The sequence below is a fragment of the Mesoplodon mirus genome (assembly GCF_964341445.2).
Source record: "Mesoplodon mirus genome assembly, chromosome: 16".
Lineage (NCBI taxonomy): Eukaryota > Metazoa > Chordata > Mammalia > Artiodactyla > Ziphiidae > Mesoplodon > Mesoplodon mirus.
In genome coordinates, this window is record NC_138992.1 from 25225407 (window position 1) to 25241429 (window position 16023).

General features: G+C 33.7%; 1 protein-coding gene across 3 annotated transcripts in view; it reads left to right on the plus strand.

Moving 5' to 3' along the window:
* Positions 1–16023, plus strand: part of CSMD3 (CUB and Sushi multiple domains 3) — a gene marked incomplete at both ends in the record, with an annotated part of 1109686 nt that overhangs the window by 1062563 nt on the left and 31100 nt on the right. For all 3 annotated transcript variants that reach the window (XM_082600704.1, XM_082600705.1, XM_082600706.1), the window contains 4 exons: positions 2257–2436; positions 4019–4192; positions 8135–8308; positions 10055–10128. In XM_082600704.1, the coding sequence (XP_082456830.1) occupies positions 2257–2436; positions 4019–4192; positions 8135–8308; positions 10055–10128 (602 nt within the window). The remainder of the gene's footprint in view (positions 1–2256; positions 2437–4018; positions 4193–8134; positions 8309–10054; positions 10129–16023) is intronic.

Here is a 16023-nt window from a genome sequence, read left to right on the forward strand (position 1 = left end):
CCCTGCCCAGAAAACAATAACTATCTGTTGGTGTTCTCTTTAATTTTCCTTCTTCTTAGCTTTGAATCTAGATTAAAAATATAAAATAACAAGTAAAATAAAATAAATTGAAGTCTTAAACTCATTTTTATATGATTACACGTTTTAAAGCTGCAAAAAGAATTGACATTTTATGGTAAACAAGCAGGATTTGATTTCCTATCCAACTCAGTTGTACGATTGAAAAAATATTTTCCTCGTCAGTAACTAAAAGAATTAAAATCATCCTATATACAAAATTCTTATTAGGAGTCAGATAGAAACACTCAATGAGTGTGATTTCAGCAAACTCTTCAGGGCTCTGAGGATTAGCAGGCGGAGTGTCGTGAATATTATTCTTTAATTTAAATGTCATCTTTCATGGTCCTAAATTTCTTAGGCTCAACAGATTAGAATAATATGAAAAAAACCTTGACATTCATAATTTTAATGGTAAATTAAAAAAACCGAAAGCCTCTTTTTGTTACTTTTATTGTATATAAATACAATATAATTTAATTGTCATTAAGGTCTTCTATGTCTTAATCTATTTTTAGTCTTTAACCCTAGACTTCCAAAATGGGAACTATTAATTAATTACTGTTAATTCAAAATAAAAAATGAGGCAGTATAACTTAGATTTACCTGGTAAAATTATTTGTCGTTTAATGAAAAAAAAATTCAAAAGGCAAAACAAATACTAAAAGGCAGGTATACCACATGTTTTTTGTCTCCAGAAAAGGAAAAGTGATGTGACCTTTTGTGTTTTCCTTTTTCTCTTAGCCACCAGAAAGCGTTTAGCCAAGCATGCTTAAATCATGTTTCTCAAAACAGCAAGTGCTTTTGTGGCTTATATATGATCTCTGTTATGCCTTGTTCTTAAATGCCATATTTAGACTTAATTCTGTTTCCTATGCTGTCATCAGTCTTTTTGAAAGTTTTTGTGTGGCGTCATTTTATAAATGAGGATATTATATATGTAATTTGAGACAGCTTTATGGACCAGCGTGATTGTTAGAATTTCGTGCTCAAAAGGCTCCTGTAATTGGTGTTTAATGCTCTGTGATCACTGTCTCAAAATTTTTAATGATTTAATCTTTGAATTTGTGTTTTATAATTAAAGCCCACTGGGACAATGGTGCATGTGCTGAATGTTTGGAGAGTCTGCTCTTGTACAGTTTGCCTCCTTGCCTCCCTGTCTTTCTAGGATGGGTTATAGGCCTTTAGCTCCCTACCACCTGGTGCCCCTGGTCCTCCCTGGCCTTCCCCCTACCACCCCTGCTTTGGACCACTGATGCCTTCTGCCCAGCCGGTCCATCATGTCATTAGCAGAAGGAGGCTCACACTGCACCTTTGTTCACCACCCCTTTGTGGGGTCTGGGTGCAAGCGTGCGTGGGGCTGCTTGGAGTTGGCTGTACTCATGGAGTCTTGGGGCAGAGGAGGGCAGCAGCTAACCTTTTCCTAGACTGGCAATACAAGGCAGATTTGCCAAGCACTTGACAGAGGCCTCTTACTCACCCCTAATCCAGGAAGCAAACACATTCCAGAGTGGAGGTCGCAATTTCTTGAGGATTTTTCTGTCACTTGGGATGGCAATGAGATGATGGAAATGGGAAATTGATTTCTCTATCCCTAGCTCTGGCATTTTCATTTTTCACTAGGCCCACAGATTATGTATCTTGCCCAGTATGTGATAAATTCACATTTTATAGTTTATTCATTCTTTCATTTTTTCAATAAAATTATTATTTTTGCACCTAGCATTATGTTAGTTAAAAACTATGATAATATCCAGTTGAGTGGCACTGTGCAGAAAATATGCTCTCAGTCCAGCAAGCCTGATAAATTAGAGATTTCAGTAACCATATATAGGAGTATAAATTTCAAATATTATGTTAGAAATCTCGATCCTATAGGATATCTTCTCCATGATTATTTAATTCAGGTTAAAAGAGGTTACCACATCAGAGTTTTTTACAACATAATAGCATATTAACCTGGCCTTTTTGAGTCTAAATGACAGTTTCTGAGCCATATGTATAGAATCTGTAATAAGTAACTGATTATAATCAGGAATTGCCAGTATGTGGTTTAAATATGCTTATGTTTTATCATTAAAAATGAGCATGATAACTAATTTTCCCTACTTTTATATTAAGTATGCCATATGCTTGCTATTTCTTTCCATTAAATACATGCCACATTAACTATCTGCTCTTCCAATCCAATATTGATAGTAATCAGTTGTGGAGACCCAGGTATACCAGCCAGTGGACTGAGATACGGAGATGATTATGTGGTTGGACAAAATGTTTCCTACATGTGCCAGCCAGGTTATACGATGGAATTGAATGGTTCCAGAATCAGGACTTGTACAACTAATGGAACTTGGAGTGGAGTAATGCCAGCTTGTAGAGGTATGATAATGATTTCTTCAATATTTATGTGATAACCACCACATATTTTCTGCATTAATATGCAAATTTAAAGTAAATTTAAATAGTGTTTTTTTGTATTGTTTCACTTTTTTCTATGGTACCAAATTTGAGTGCTTTAAACCATATAAATAATAACATATAAGATTTTAAAACATTTTAACAAAAACATTATATCTCATTGTAAGTAATGATAATGAACTGTCATACAACCAAAATAACAAAAATATCATGTTCTGTGATATGTAATTGCCATCATAATTTATATTGATTGAAGAATACTTAAAAGAGAATATAACCATAATGAACTAGAACTTTAACTTGATTATCTACCTGGGTCAAGTTATTCATGGATGGGAAGAAAAACTTTCTATAATTTGAAAACAATCAGCCTGAATTGTTGAGCTGTACTTTTTCTTAAAAGGTAAACCTGTATCTTTAAAGAATGTAATCTAGAAGTAATATTTTAGTCAATATAGGTGTAAGTTTACTACTTTATGCTATTTGTTTTTCCATTGAAAATATTTTCATAAATTTTTGCCAATTTTTTAATTATTTGTGAAATACTGTAGATACAATGTCAGATAATTTATACTGTTTTATAGTAATACTGATTGTTAATCATCGAGATTTCTCATTAAGGTGCATCTCGAAATGCCTATGAATTGCCAGTTTAATATCTCCCTGACATAATCTAACACAAAAGAATAATACCAATGTGTTTCTTTTCTTCTTGATTACACAGTTTCCTAATCAGATCACTATAAATATACAGTTAGTCTGTGAAAATATATGAACAGACATTTTATATTTTAGAAAATATTTCATACATTATTAATTGATTCTGATAATGACAATGTTATACAACTCCCAAAATTGATTTATATATGTTGCTAGTCAGCAAAATAAAATCATTCCTCATTTTTAGATTTTGTAATTGGTACCCCTCTTTTCCCTTCACCTCTATCACCTTATCTAACCCATCTTTGCTCGAGGACAACTTAATTTTAAAAATGAATGTTTAAAAATTTTATAATGCATTTAGAAACTATATAGTAAGTTTTAGCATATGAATCTAAGTGGTTGATAGAACCAATTTGGATATTTTAATGAGATACATAATCTGTCTTTTCAAAAATGTCACAGAATTACTCCCAAATTCCTTGCTACAATGCTGACACTTTATATAGCCAAACAACCCAGCTTTTCAGTCTTTCTAAATGTCACTGGAAAATAATTTTATATAAAACCAGTAATTTATCAGTTGCAGTATACTGGATAGAAGGTCACCCTCTCTTTGCCTTCCCTTCAATGTCAGAAAGCTTGTTATTTTGTAAGAGAATATCTGACAACCAGTAGCCATTATGTTGCCAAGAAGTAGTCACATCCTAGAAGGACTAATTCCAGGGATGTTTCAGGAATACTACCAGGAGAATAAAATATGCCACACCATATTGTCCTCCAAAAGGTTAAATTAGCACATATGCCTCTTCTAATGATATTTATTTTTTTAACACCAGCATATTTCAACAGCTGTGTCTAATCATTTGTAATGTAATTACAGCTGTTACCTGCCCAACTCCTCCCCAGATTTCTAATGGAAGGTTGGAAGGAACAAATTTCGACTGGGGCTTTAGTGTTAGCTACATCTGTTCTCCAGGCTATGAACTATCCTTTCCTGCTGTTTTGACCTGTGTGGGGAATGGTACCTGGAGTGGGGAAGTACCACAGTGCTTACGTAAGTATACTTTCCATACTTAAAATTATATGTTTTCACTCTCCTAGAGCTACTTTACTGTGATTACAGCTGTTACATAATTTTTTTTCAGATTTTGCCAGGACAAATATGAGATTGTTAAGCTCTTTCCCATGCATAATTAACATTCAATTAAAATCAGCATTTACCATTGTAGCTATTTTTTATGCAATCCAACCATTATGTTCCCTCTGCTCTAACTTTTAGGCTAAACTGCTTTGTTTGCAAAACACACTATACATTTTACACATCTTGTTTTTTTGGATGATGTCCTCTACTCAGGTTTATGTCCCTTAAAGGCAGAGATTTTTGTGTTTGTTCACTGTTGTACCTCTGATATATAGTGCAATCCTTGGCAGATATCAAACTTAGAATGCTATAGTAATTAAGACATTACAACATTGGTGCAAGGATAGAAAGTAAACCAGTGTTAGAGAATAGAGGGCACAAAACCATTTATTGATGCTTGATGTATTATAGAACAAATCAGTGGGGAAAGAATGGAAATTTCAATTAATGCAATGAGGCAATTCATTTACACACACACACACACACATACACACACACACACACACAATCTTTGTCTCACACCAAATAGCAAATCAATGTCAAATCATTAGGGAATTAAATATAAAAGTTTTAAATATTACAACACTACCTAAATGACCTTGAAGTAAGAAAGGATCTCTTAAAATGTGATGCAAAAGCTCCACCCATAACTGAAAAAGTGGAAAAAATAAGCTACATTATTAATTTTAAATTTCTCATTTCAAAAGCCCAATCATAAACCTGATAGTTTATTTGAAGAGCTTCCTATTAAGTGATTGCAAATACTATGCATACATACAACCATTTTGCTGGCCCATCAGATCATTCATATCACATTTGCTACAGAGAGTATTACTAACCAGTTTTATTGAGCATGAGAGATAAAACTAGTTTACTTCTGCAATTGTGGTCTGTTAGACTTCAATTTATGCAACATCTAAAGAAGCTCTCTCTAGGTAATATGATTTATTAGAGTATGGTCCAAGCCTCAAGGTTGATGTCACACGGATTGACCCTTAAAATTCTGATGCTAAGGGTCATCTTAAAACAGACCAATGTGTTCTGAATGAGACTAGATATTCTATAGCTACTTCAGAATAAATAGCAACAAGGGGATTTTACAGAGATGAGTTTATGGTAAAGTTTATTTGATATGAATAAAAAAATCTCAATTAAAAAGTTTCTTGATATAATGTTTTATTTTTTGATCTATTAAAATGCAAATAATAATAAAATACTTACTATAGACATTTAAATTGTAATAAATATCCAAATATAATAAGGCTCACTTTGTCCCAATTGCTCTACATATATTATTTTTAGTACATAGAACTCCTGGCTAAGTATGTTCAGTCATGACATTTTAATAGATAATGACACGGGCTCAGAGAGGTCAAATTGTAAGGACACTGGGTAACTGCCATCATTTAGGAGACCAGCTACATTATTGTGTGGCCTAAAGTCATATTACTAGTAAACGGCAGAGTATGAATTCCAGTTCAGAGAAGGTAGACCTAAGAGACAATTCTCTTATCCGTTGAATAGTCAAATTCAATAATTATAGGTATTTAACAAAGAAGAAAATCTTTTCTCGTTAAATCTGTTCAAACTATGCCTTTTTATCTTAAAGTTTATATCACTGTGAACTGAAGCCTTTTGAAAATAAACCCTGTGTGTTAAGCCTCTAAACTTGACACCAGCAGGTTGTTTGGTTTAGTACATGGAAATCTAAAGATAGAAAACAGATTGAACGATGGGGGGTCTGGGAGGGGGGATTGAAGAGTTTATGTGGTTGCATCTCTCCTCCTTTCTTTTTTTCATTGAATAAAGATAAGATTCTGCGTTGAATGACTCAGCAGAAATATGCTAGAGAAACATTTCAGAAGTAAATTATAAAATAACTGTGAGATAACTTAGTAATAGAAATGATTGCTAAAGCTGAAGTACCCATTGATAATGTTCAATGAGGAAATAGCCATTGAATTTAAAATGTGCTAGAGATACAAAGACTAATAACATGAGGAGCCTGGCCTTTGGGGTTTGATATTATGTTGCTAGAAGTGCTTGGATGACAAGTACCACTAAGGCTTACAGTATCTAAGAAATGGTGAAAATTAAAACAAAACACAATAAATAAATATTTATTTTACATGTGTTACCATACTTTGAACATTTCCCCAGTTTATTTTATTTTAATATTTACTTTATGATTACTTTTCATCTTAACTGTTTTAAAAGAAAAAAAAAATGTTTCTAAAAAGAGGTTTAAAAGTCCAAGTTTCTCGAGTCTTGAATTTCAGGGAAGGTCTTTGAACACGGAGTTTGAGACTAAGGTATTCTATAAATAAGGTATTCATTTATTCCAGGTTTCCTGGAACAATTCTTGTTTATTCTGTTATCCTGGTAGGTGTCCTATCCAGTTAGAATCCTCCTTTTACTCTCAAAAGTGTCTTGATTTGGATGATGCATTTTATAGTCACTCAACCTATAACTATCTTAAGGCTACATTTATACTTAAAAACATTTGGTTATTTCTGTTTGCTTTATAGGGGAATAAGCTTTCAGGTGCTGAATCTGCAAATTTAAAAATTGAGTATACTTTTAAAACATAGTTAAAATAGTAAATTTTACGTTATGTATTTTTGACTACAGTAAAAAAAAAAGGAAAACATGCTATATGTACTTTGCCTCAGTTATCTACTAGATTTGAAGCCATCTGATCTCATCCTCTCCTACACTTCTGCGTGCTTACTCTGCTCCAGTCTCACTGGCCTTACTCTTCCTCCAGCATGCCAGATTTGACCCAGCACAGGGCTTTGGCAATGCTGTTTCCTCTATCTGCAATGTTCTCCCTTGTGATATCAAAATGGCTAAATGTTTTTTTTCCTCCAAATCTTTTCTCAGTGAGAGACACCCATGCTACCTTATTAAAATCCACTACCACTACTCACCATCTAGCACATCCACACGTACAGTCCTGATCTCCTTCGCCCACACTATTTTTCCCCATGGGACTTATTATCTTCCCATATACTACCATTTTTACTTATTAATTATGCTTATTGTTTGTTTGCTTTACTCACAAAAGCATAAACTCCACAAGTGAAGGAATCTTAGTTTGTTTACTAATAAGTGCAAGCACCTAATATTACCTAGAATAGTGTCTGTTTTTTAGTACTTTAAAAATATATGTTGAATGAAATCATCTAATCAATTTGTTTAGAACTATTGTCAAGTTGATTTCTTCAGTGATTATAGAACATTGAGATTCCTTGGTTTTGTATGGATCTGGATTCTGATGGCCTTCTTTTCTCTTTAAAAAACTACCACCACCCCCCACCAATATTTTGAAGAGGAAGACAACCGAATACTCGGATACTAGGATACGTGATCCGAGTGTTCAACAGAGCACGTATCATTGAAACAAATAACTATATCTTTTATATACATTAAAAAATACATAGTAATCTGGAGAGTATATCCTAGACCATTATGTTTCTTTGTTTCTGATAGAGCTATCTGTGAATCACATGCCTTTTCAAGAATACACTCCAACTTTGTAGCCTATATGTACAAATATGTGGTTTGATTCTGGTCAATATAGAACAAAAAAATACCAAAAAATCTACAATTGTTAAGGTGGTCTACTAGGTGGAAAAATATTTGAATCAAACTAATTTTTAAAAAATATTATGCTGAGTTGAATATTCAGCATTTATTCATGTAGACAAAACCTAAACAAATTTTCATTGGGATAGATTAACATGGATAGCATGTCACTTTAGTGCAGTATTTCAGTTATTTTCATCATTTTTCTGAACTGTTTACTCTGATGAATCTAAATCACTATATAATTGTCTTTCTTTTCACTTCCAGCAAAGTTTTGTGGTGACCCTGGTATACCTGCCCAAGGGAAAAGAGAAGGCAAAAGCTTTATATACCAGTCAGAGGTTTCATTCAGCTGCAATTCTCCTTTCATATTAGTGGGATCTAGCACCAGAATATGTCAGGCAGACGGCACTTGGAGTGGATCATCACCTCACTGCATAGGTAATATTAATTAAAGATTGATAATGCTCAGTAATTTGGGAATTAATAGATAGTAGGGAGGTTTAATGGTTTTCTTTATCCTATAAACTATAGTTGATTAAATGTGAAAAACAAATGTAAAATATAGAAGCCATTGGAAGGCACTGAAAATTAATATCGTTAAACATATATTATTTTTAGTACGTAAAACTTCTAGAATAAATGCTTAAAATAGTTTCCCTGTTTATCAGTAAAATGAAAAAGAAAAAGCTTCCAGATTAATATCATGAAATATCAGTACTAACATTTGTATAGAGCTTTATAGTTAATAAAGCATATTCAAGTGAAATTAGACTTGCTTCAAAAATATTAAAAAGGTACTTTGATTTCAAAATGGCTCTAAGTACATTTTTGTAATCCTAAATTTTTTTGTGTTTTGTTGTCATATATTTTATTGAAGTATAGTTGATGTACAAAATTGTGTAAGTTACAGATGTTCAGTATAGTGATTCATAATTTTTAAAGGTTGTACTCCATTTATAGTTATTATAAAATATTGGCTATGTGTCCTGTGTTGTACAGTATATCCTTATAGCTTATTGTATATATAGTAGTTTGGACTTCTTAATCCCCTACCCCTATTTGCCCCTCCCTTCTTCCCTCTCTCCACTGGTAACCACTAGAATGTTCTCTATATCTGTGAGTGTGCTTCTTTTTTGTTATATTCACTAGTTGTTGTATTTTTTAGATTTCACATATAAGTGATATCATACAGTATTTGTCTTTCTCTGACTTATTTCGCTTAGCATAATACCCTCCAGGTCCATCTGTGTTGCTGCAAATGGCAAAATTTCATTTTTTGCTATAGCTGAGTAGTATTCTATTCTATTCTCTCTCTCTCTCTCTCTCTCTCTCTCTCTCTATATATATATATATATATATATATACCATATCTTCTTTATCCATTTATCTGTTAATGGACATTTAAGTTGCTTCCATATCTTGGAAATTGTAAATAACACTGCTATGAACATTGGGGTATATGTATCTTTTTGATTTAGAGTTTTAGTTTTTGGGGGGGTATATACCCAGAAGTGGAATTGCTGGGTCATAGGGCAGTTCTGTTTTTAGCTTTTGAGAAACCTTCATACTGTTTTTCACAGCAGCTCTACCAATTTACATTCCCACCAACAGTGTATGAGTGTTCCCTTTTCTACTAAAATTAAATTCCACATTGAATAAATTAACCAAATAACCTGTCATACAAGCTAGCCAAATCAGAGACTACCACCCCTACCATTTTTATGCCTGAATCTCCTACAGGTGTCAGTGAAAAATGCAAATAACTAAGTCCTGTTTCTGGAAAAATAATTTATTTCTTGAAGGGAATATTACCCTACTTGATATTATAACTTAGTAAAGTCGTTGAGCAAATGTTTTATGTATGTGTTCCTCTTTCATATCCTTCATTTTCCCTTAACTTTTTATTCACAGAGTTAGTTGGATGTCAAGTGCTTTTATATTAGAAGGGTTCAAAGTTCAAGAATTGCATAATTCATATAAACTGCAGTCTACCTGAATTTCCTGCTTTAAGATTATCAGGCTTCTGTTCATAGAGATAACATTATTAGATTTTACTCTTCATTATTATCCAGGGCCCTTTCATTAAGCCCTAGATCTCTTAAAATTATTTTATGTGGGAGAAATATACATTTAAATAAAACTGTAAATTTTAAAGGAATATCACGTTTTTAATCTTTATTTTAGAACCCACCCGTACCTCATGTGAAAACCCAGGAGTGCCACGTCATGGATCTCAAAACAGTACATTTGGATTTCAAGTGGGTACTTTTTATCATTATTTTTTTCCAGTTTTATTGAGATATAATTGACATACATCACTGTATAAGTTTAAAGTGTACAGCACAATGGTATGAATGATTACTGCAGTAATTTTAGTTAGCAATCCAGAGAGTATGTCCTCCATTATCTCATATACATACAATAAAAAAGAAAAAAAGAAAAAAAATTCCTTGTGATAAGAATTATTAGGACCTACTTTCTTAACAACTTTCCTATATACAATACAGCAGTGTTAACTATACTCATCACTGTTGTATATTACATATCTAGTACTTACATATCTTATAACTAGAAGTTTACACCTTTTCACTACCTTCCTTCAATCCTGACCCCTCCCCCCTCCACTGCTCTGGTAACCACAGATCTGATTTCTTTTTATGTGAGTTCGGCTTTTTGTTGTTTTAGATTCCACATATAAGTGAGATCCTATTGTCTTTGTCTTTCTGTTGTCTGAGTTATTTCATCAAATGGATACTTTAAATATTTCCATTTAATATAAGCTAGATCAAAAGGCTTTGGTTCATGTACACAAATCCTGTTAATGCAAACAGAAAAAAAAAAGTCATGCTTATATCTGCATTCAAAAACACCTTTTAAAAAAGGTAACAGGGGGGGTTTCCCTGGTGGCGCAGTGGTTGAGAGTCCACCTGCAAATGCAGGGGACACGGGTTCGTGCCCTGGTCTGGGAAGATCCCATATGCTGCAGAGCGGCTAGGCCCGTGAGCCGTGGCCGCTGAGCCTGTGCGTCCAGAGCCTGTGCTCCGCAGCGGGAGAGGCCACAACAGTGAGAGGCCTGCGTACCGCAAAAAAAAAAAAAAAAAAAAAAAAGGTAACAGGAAATGAAAGAGTGGAAATAAAAAGAAATTAGAAGGAATATATGCTTCAAGATATAGCCTAGGGCTTCCCTGGTGGCGCAGTGATTGAGAGTCCGCCTGCCGATGCAGGGGACACGGGTTCGTGCCGCGATTTGGGAAGATCCCATATGTCGCAGAGCGGCTGGGCCCATAAGCCGTGGCCGCTGAGCCTGTGCGTCCAGAGCCTGTGCTCTGCAATGGGAGTAGGCCACAACAGTGAGAGGCCCGCGTTCCGCAAAAAAAAAAAAAAAAAAAAAAAAAGATATAGCCTAACTGACCATGAGGATAAAAAAAAAATTGGAGAGAGCTGTGAGCATAGGAAAATCTGTAAGCAGTAGCTAGTATGTAAGAGAAATATTAAGTGAAGGAGTAGATGGGTAAGCTCTACAGGAAGATACGGGGACAATGAGGAAAAGTGTAGGTGAAAGTGATCCGGGTGACCTTGGCCTGCAGCGGCTTAAAGCAGGATTTCGGCTCCCCACCAGAGACTGAGGTCAGGCAGCGGCAGTGAGAGTGCAGAATCCTAGCCACCAGACCACCAGGGACCAGTGGCCAGTGGCAAGGCCCTGGCCTGTCAGCCATGAAGAAATGAATTTCCACATAAGACAGAAAGTAGTGAAGCAACTGAAGTGTTTATTAGGAGGAAAATTAGTACAGTATGTGTGGATAGACACACGGGCGGGCTGAGAGAGAGAGATCCGCACCCTCGTGGCAGTTTGAATCAGTTTTATGGGGCATTTCTTCCGGGTTTCCTTTGACCAATCATCTTGTTTTGCCTGGTTCTGAGTCCGTATTGTATTTGGTTTATCTCAGGGTCCTCCCCTGTGTGCGTGCACATCTCTTAGCCAAGATGGATTCTAGTGAAGAGGGCTATGGGTAGTTCGCATCACTTACTATGGGGTGGCGCCCCCTCCTTTTTTGACCTCCAAGGAGCCTTTCTGCGCATGTGTAGTTGGGGAGGTCTCCTTGACTTCGAGAATGAGGAATATGTGGTCTCTGATCTTCTATCTGGGAAGGGCCCAGCCCCCTCCATCATCCTGCTTTTATGGAGTTTCTGATATTATGGAGTTTCTGTCCATAGGGGAGAACCTGTTCAGACTGAGGCCCATGTATCTCCTGCCTCAAAAGAGGTTTAAAGAGAAACTGCTGAGACAAAGAGTTACCAAATATATAAAAATGTGGTTATTCAAGAAGGCAATAAAAGACATTTTTCTTATAATATGTATATAATGCTAAAATAATTTTTAAACATTTTCATTGATGTGGCAAATTTCTGAAAAAATAATTTAACTGTAACCTATTATTATACAAAACATATTTGGATTGTAATATTAGAATCCTTTAACATGCCCAGTCACGTGTGGCTGACTTTCTTTTCTCTCTTATTCCAGTTTAGATTTTATGTAGAGATTCAGCAAGATTTTCATTACAGGGGCCTAAGGGGAGCCAAAGTGCATACCAATTCCAAAAGGAAATAGCCAGTTTACACGCTAACCGATTGCCTTGTGTTGCAGGGTTTTCTAAATTGTGCTATTTTGTGTGAAATTCAGTGTGAACCTGAAGAACATTCATTTCTAAAGGAAGTACTCATAACAGGTGCCATATTTTTGTTGCTAAAAATAGTTTCCATTTATCTACAGTTCAGGCACAGTATGAACATTGATTTGATAGCTTTTCCAATTCTTCCTGTTTGCCTCAGGCCTGTCTAGGTAATACAAAAGTGCAAAAAAGCATCTTGGTCTCTATTATGTTGGTGTTTTCAGAAAACTTTAGATTCATATCTCCATAAAATGTTTTATCAGTTGATCGAGATCTTGAAAAATGAACTAGCTAAACAGTATTAGACCTCATCATATAGACCAAGAAACTGAAACAGAACATGACTTGGCTTTGATCACAGAGCAAGTCAATGGCAGTATTTGTACAGAATACAGTCAGTGTCTGTACACTAAATCAGATGATTTTCTGAAGAATCTGAGTCCTTTTTAGGAAATACCCTTTGAGATAATGGAAATTGAAATAAATAAGATTGAGTTTAGAATAGTCATCCAATGAAATGAATAGAGTCATTTACTCTGAATTTTAAGAATTCGATTATAATCATTGAAAAATGTTATCACAAAGTTAAAACTAACCCTGAATTCATACTATTCAGCTAATAAACATACATTAGATCATTGTAGTCTATCTAGATAAATATGAATAGACTAGATTTAAGATATGGTAAAATCTAATAAAATTGTATAATCTCTATTAAAACTACAAATGATATACTGAGTATGTTAAATTAGGGGTGTCAACTTTCATACATGATTATGGCAGATATGTGCTTATATCTGTATATATACTTATTTTATATATTTATATATAAATTATGTTTACTAAACCTGTATAGAGTCAACAGAGTTTAAGAAGTTATGTAATTCTAACTAATATCAATTTATAGATGGATTCCAAATAAATATGGCCTTATATAACTAGAAAAGACTTCTCTACTGGTTGACCAAAAACTCTTGCTTACAATTAGAAAAATTATTTTGAGCTAGCTTAAACCTAAAGACATTAAAAGCCATGTGTAGGTGTGTCCCAGGCCACAAGAGAAAGGATCTAGGTGAGACTCATCAAGCCTAGAATCTAGGAACTGGACAACGGTACTCAGTCTCTTACACTACTCTGTATTTATCTACTTCGTTTTCTTTCTCTGTAGATTGGCCATATGGCAAAGGGTGCATCATTTCTATTTACATCTCAGCCACATACAGCAAGTGATTAATTCTCTCAATCTCAGTTTCAAATATCCAGAGAGAGAATCAAAATGTTCCAACTTTTGTATCTACCTCTGGTTTAATCTAGTGACCAGTAGTGAGTTAAATAAAATCATAACTATAGTTAGCCCACTTCTGGGAGGGACAAGAGAAAGGGGAAAGTTATAAATTGCAGAGGCACTCTGCATTTCCTAATTTTCTCTTTAATGTGTTTATTTTGTTCACTCTCCTTTTCTTTAAAGATTTATATAGTAGATTTTTGGACATTTATATAATTACTAAAATATAAGAATATATCACCTGTTGCTAGAGATGACAAAAACTCTAGTGTTAGAAAAAAGTACTCAAAGTAATTTCTCTTTTTATCTAAAATATTATAAAATGGAACAATTTTAGCTAAAAATATATTAGTAGTAAGGAGAGTAAGTATCAAAATGATTGATGCAACATCCAGATTAATTATGGAGGAAATGCCAAACACAAATATTTTACTAACTGCTGTATTACTCTAAATTGAGCTCTGGGGTTTGGAAGACACATTACAGTGATTTAGGACTTGTTACATAAAATTATTATAAATATAAAATATTTTAAATCTGATTTTAAATATTTAATTCCAGAGTATTAAACATAAGATATTTAACCCTACCAGAATAACCATTATGGAAAAGCTCTGTCTTGACTACAGAGACTACAAAAGCATCCTTGACTGAGGGGTAGGGAGACAGAAATAATCAACTAAAGACAACATGATCAACTATTTGTGACTGTTGACACCTTTCATTCTCTGGCTTCTGTTTCCAAAAACAAGTCTGGACCACCCAGTTTTATAGATACAGGACTCCTGGGTACAACAGTAGCCATCTTGGCAACCACAGTTCACCCTACTATTGAATGTAGCTGACAGTTGCTGAGCCTTTACAGCTTTTAAAATTTGAAGGTTGGGGATTAGAGAAACATGAGAGGCTGCTCATTGACTATTGAAGTGATCAAAGATATAAATTAAGTACCATTTTAAAACTTTGTTCCTATTTATCAAATGGTTACTATCTACAGCTGTAGTACTTATTAACTTATTAAAAATCATGTTAAAAAATCTAACTCATAAACGGTTAGCTAATACTAGACTAATAATACTAGACTAAGACTAATACTAGAGTGTTCAAAACACTCTAAAAGACATTTTATTCATATTTTGGAGAAGAAAATATTTACATGTTTAATTAAGTTAGGCTACCTATAAAGTACTGTGTGATATAATATCAATAAAGTACTTAAAATGGCACTTTAATGTTTTATTTAAAACCATATATCATGCACTTTTAAACTTCAGTATTGAATATTGACTGGTGTGTAGAATCCAATTTCATAGTTAAAAAGTAATTTGAGAGTAGAATAGAACTTTTTCCCTGGTATTCACAAAACCGTTTTACCATTTCAGGCTTCAAAAGAAAAAAAAATGTGCCTTTGCATCTCTAAGCATATCTGTAAAGAAATACAGATTCTGTTGAGTAGCCTCTGAAACTTGGCTTTCTTACATTTGGTTGGTTCATGTGACAATCCCTGTGCAATGAATGGAAATATGATTTTTAGATTAAATGACTTTTCCAAAATAAAAAAGCAAAACAACCATGGTGATTATGTATGACTTCCAGTTTATAATCGAAATAAGTACATAAGTACATTGAATGAGGCAGGTGTGTTACCTAGTGTTTTATTACCTTAAATGGTGAATATCATAACATGAATTTTAAAACAAAAAAGTAAAATTAAACATTTAAAATCGAAGTCTTCTGATTATTTTTAAATAAAAACTGATAAAACACCTTAATTCTGTTTTTCTCATTCAGGAAGCTCAGGGCCCAAAATTGATGCTCTGTCAGTGAAAATCCCTTGCACCTCATCTTAAGTATATGTGTTATCCTTTCATTTTTATGATCCTGCCTTTCTACTTAAATTTTATTAATTTTAATATATTAAAATTTTATTAGAAGCTACCTCAACTTTTCTTGGGTAAAGTATTTAATATAAACATACTAAAAATACTAATATAAAATAGTTGTTTAAAATATATTACAGAGGGAGCATATGAATTTTTGATGCCTTTATTATATATATATTTTGATAAGTTGCTAGGAGCCATACTGCATACTCCAGTTAAGCAAACATTTGATATTGAAAATCAGACACAAAAAAACACAGTGATGAAAATTCTAGCAAAGTAATAGTAAGGGTAATAAAACATCATGAAAGG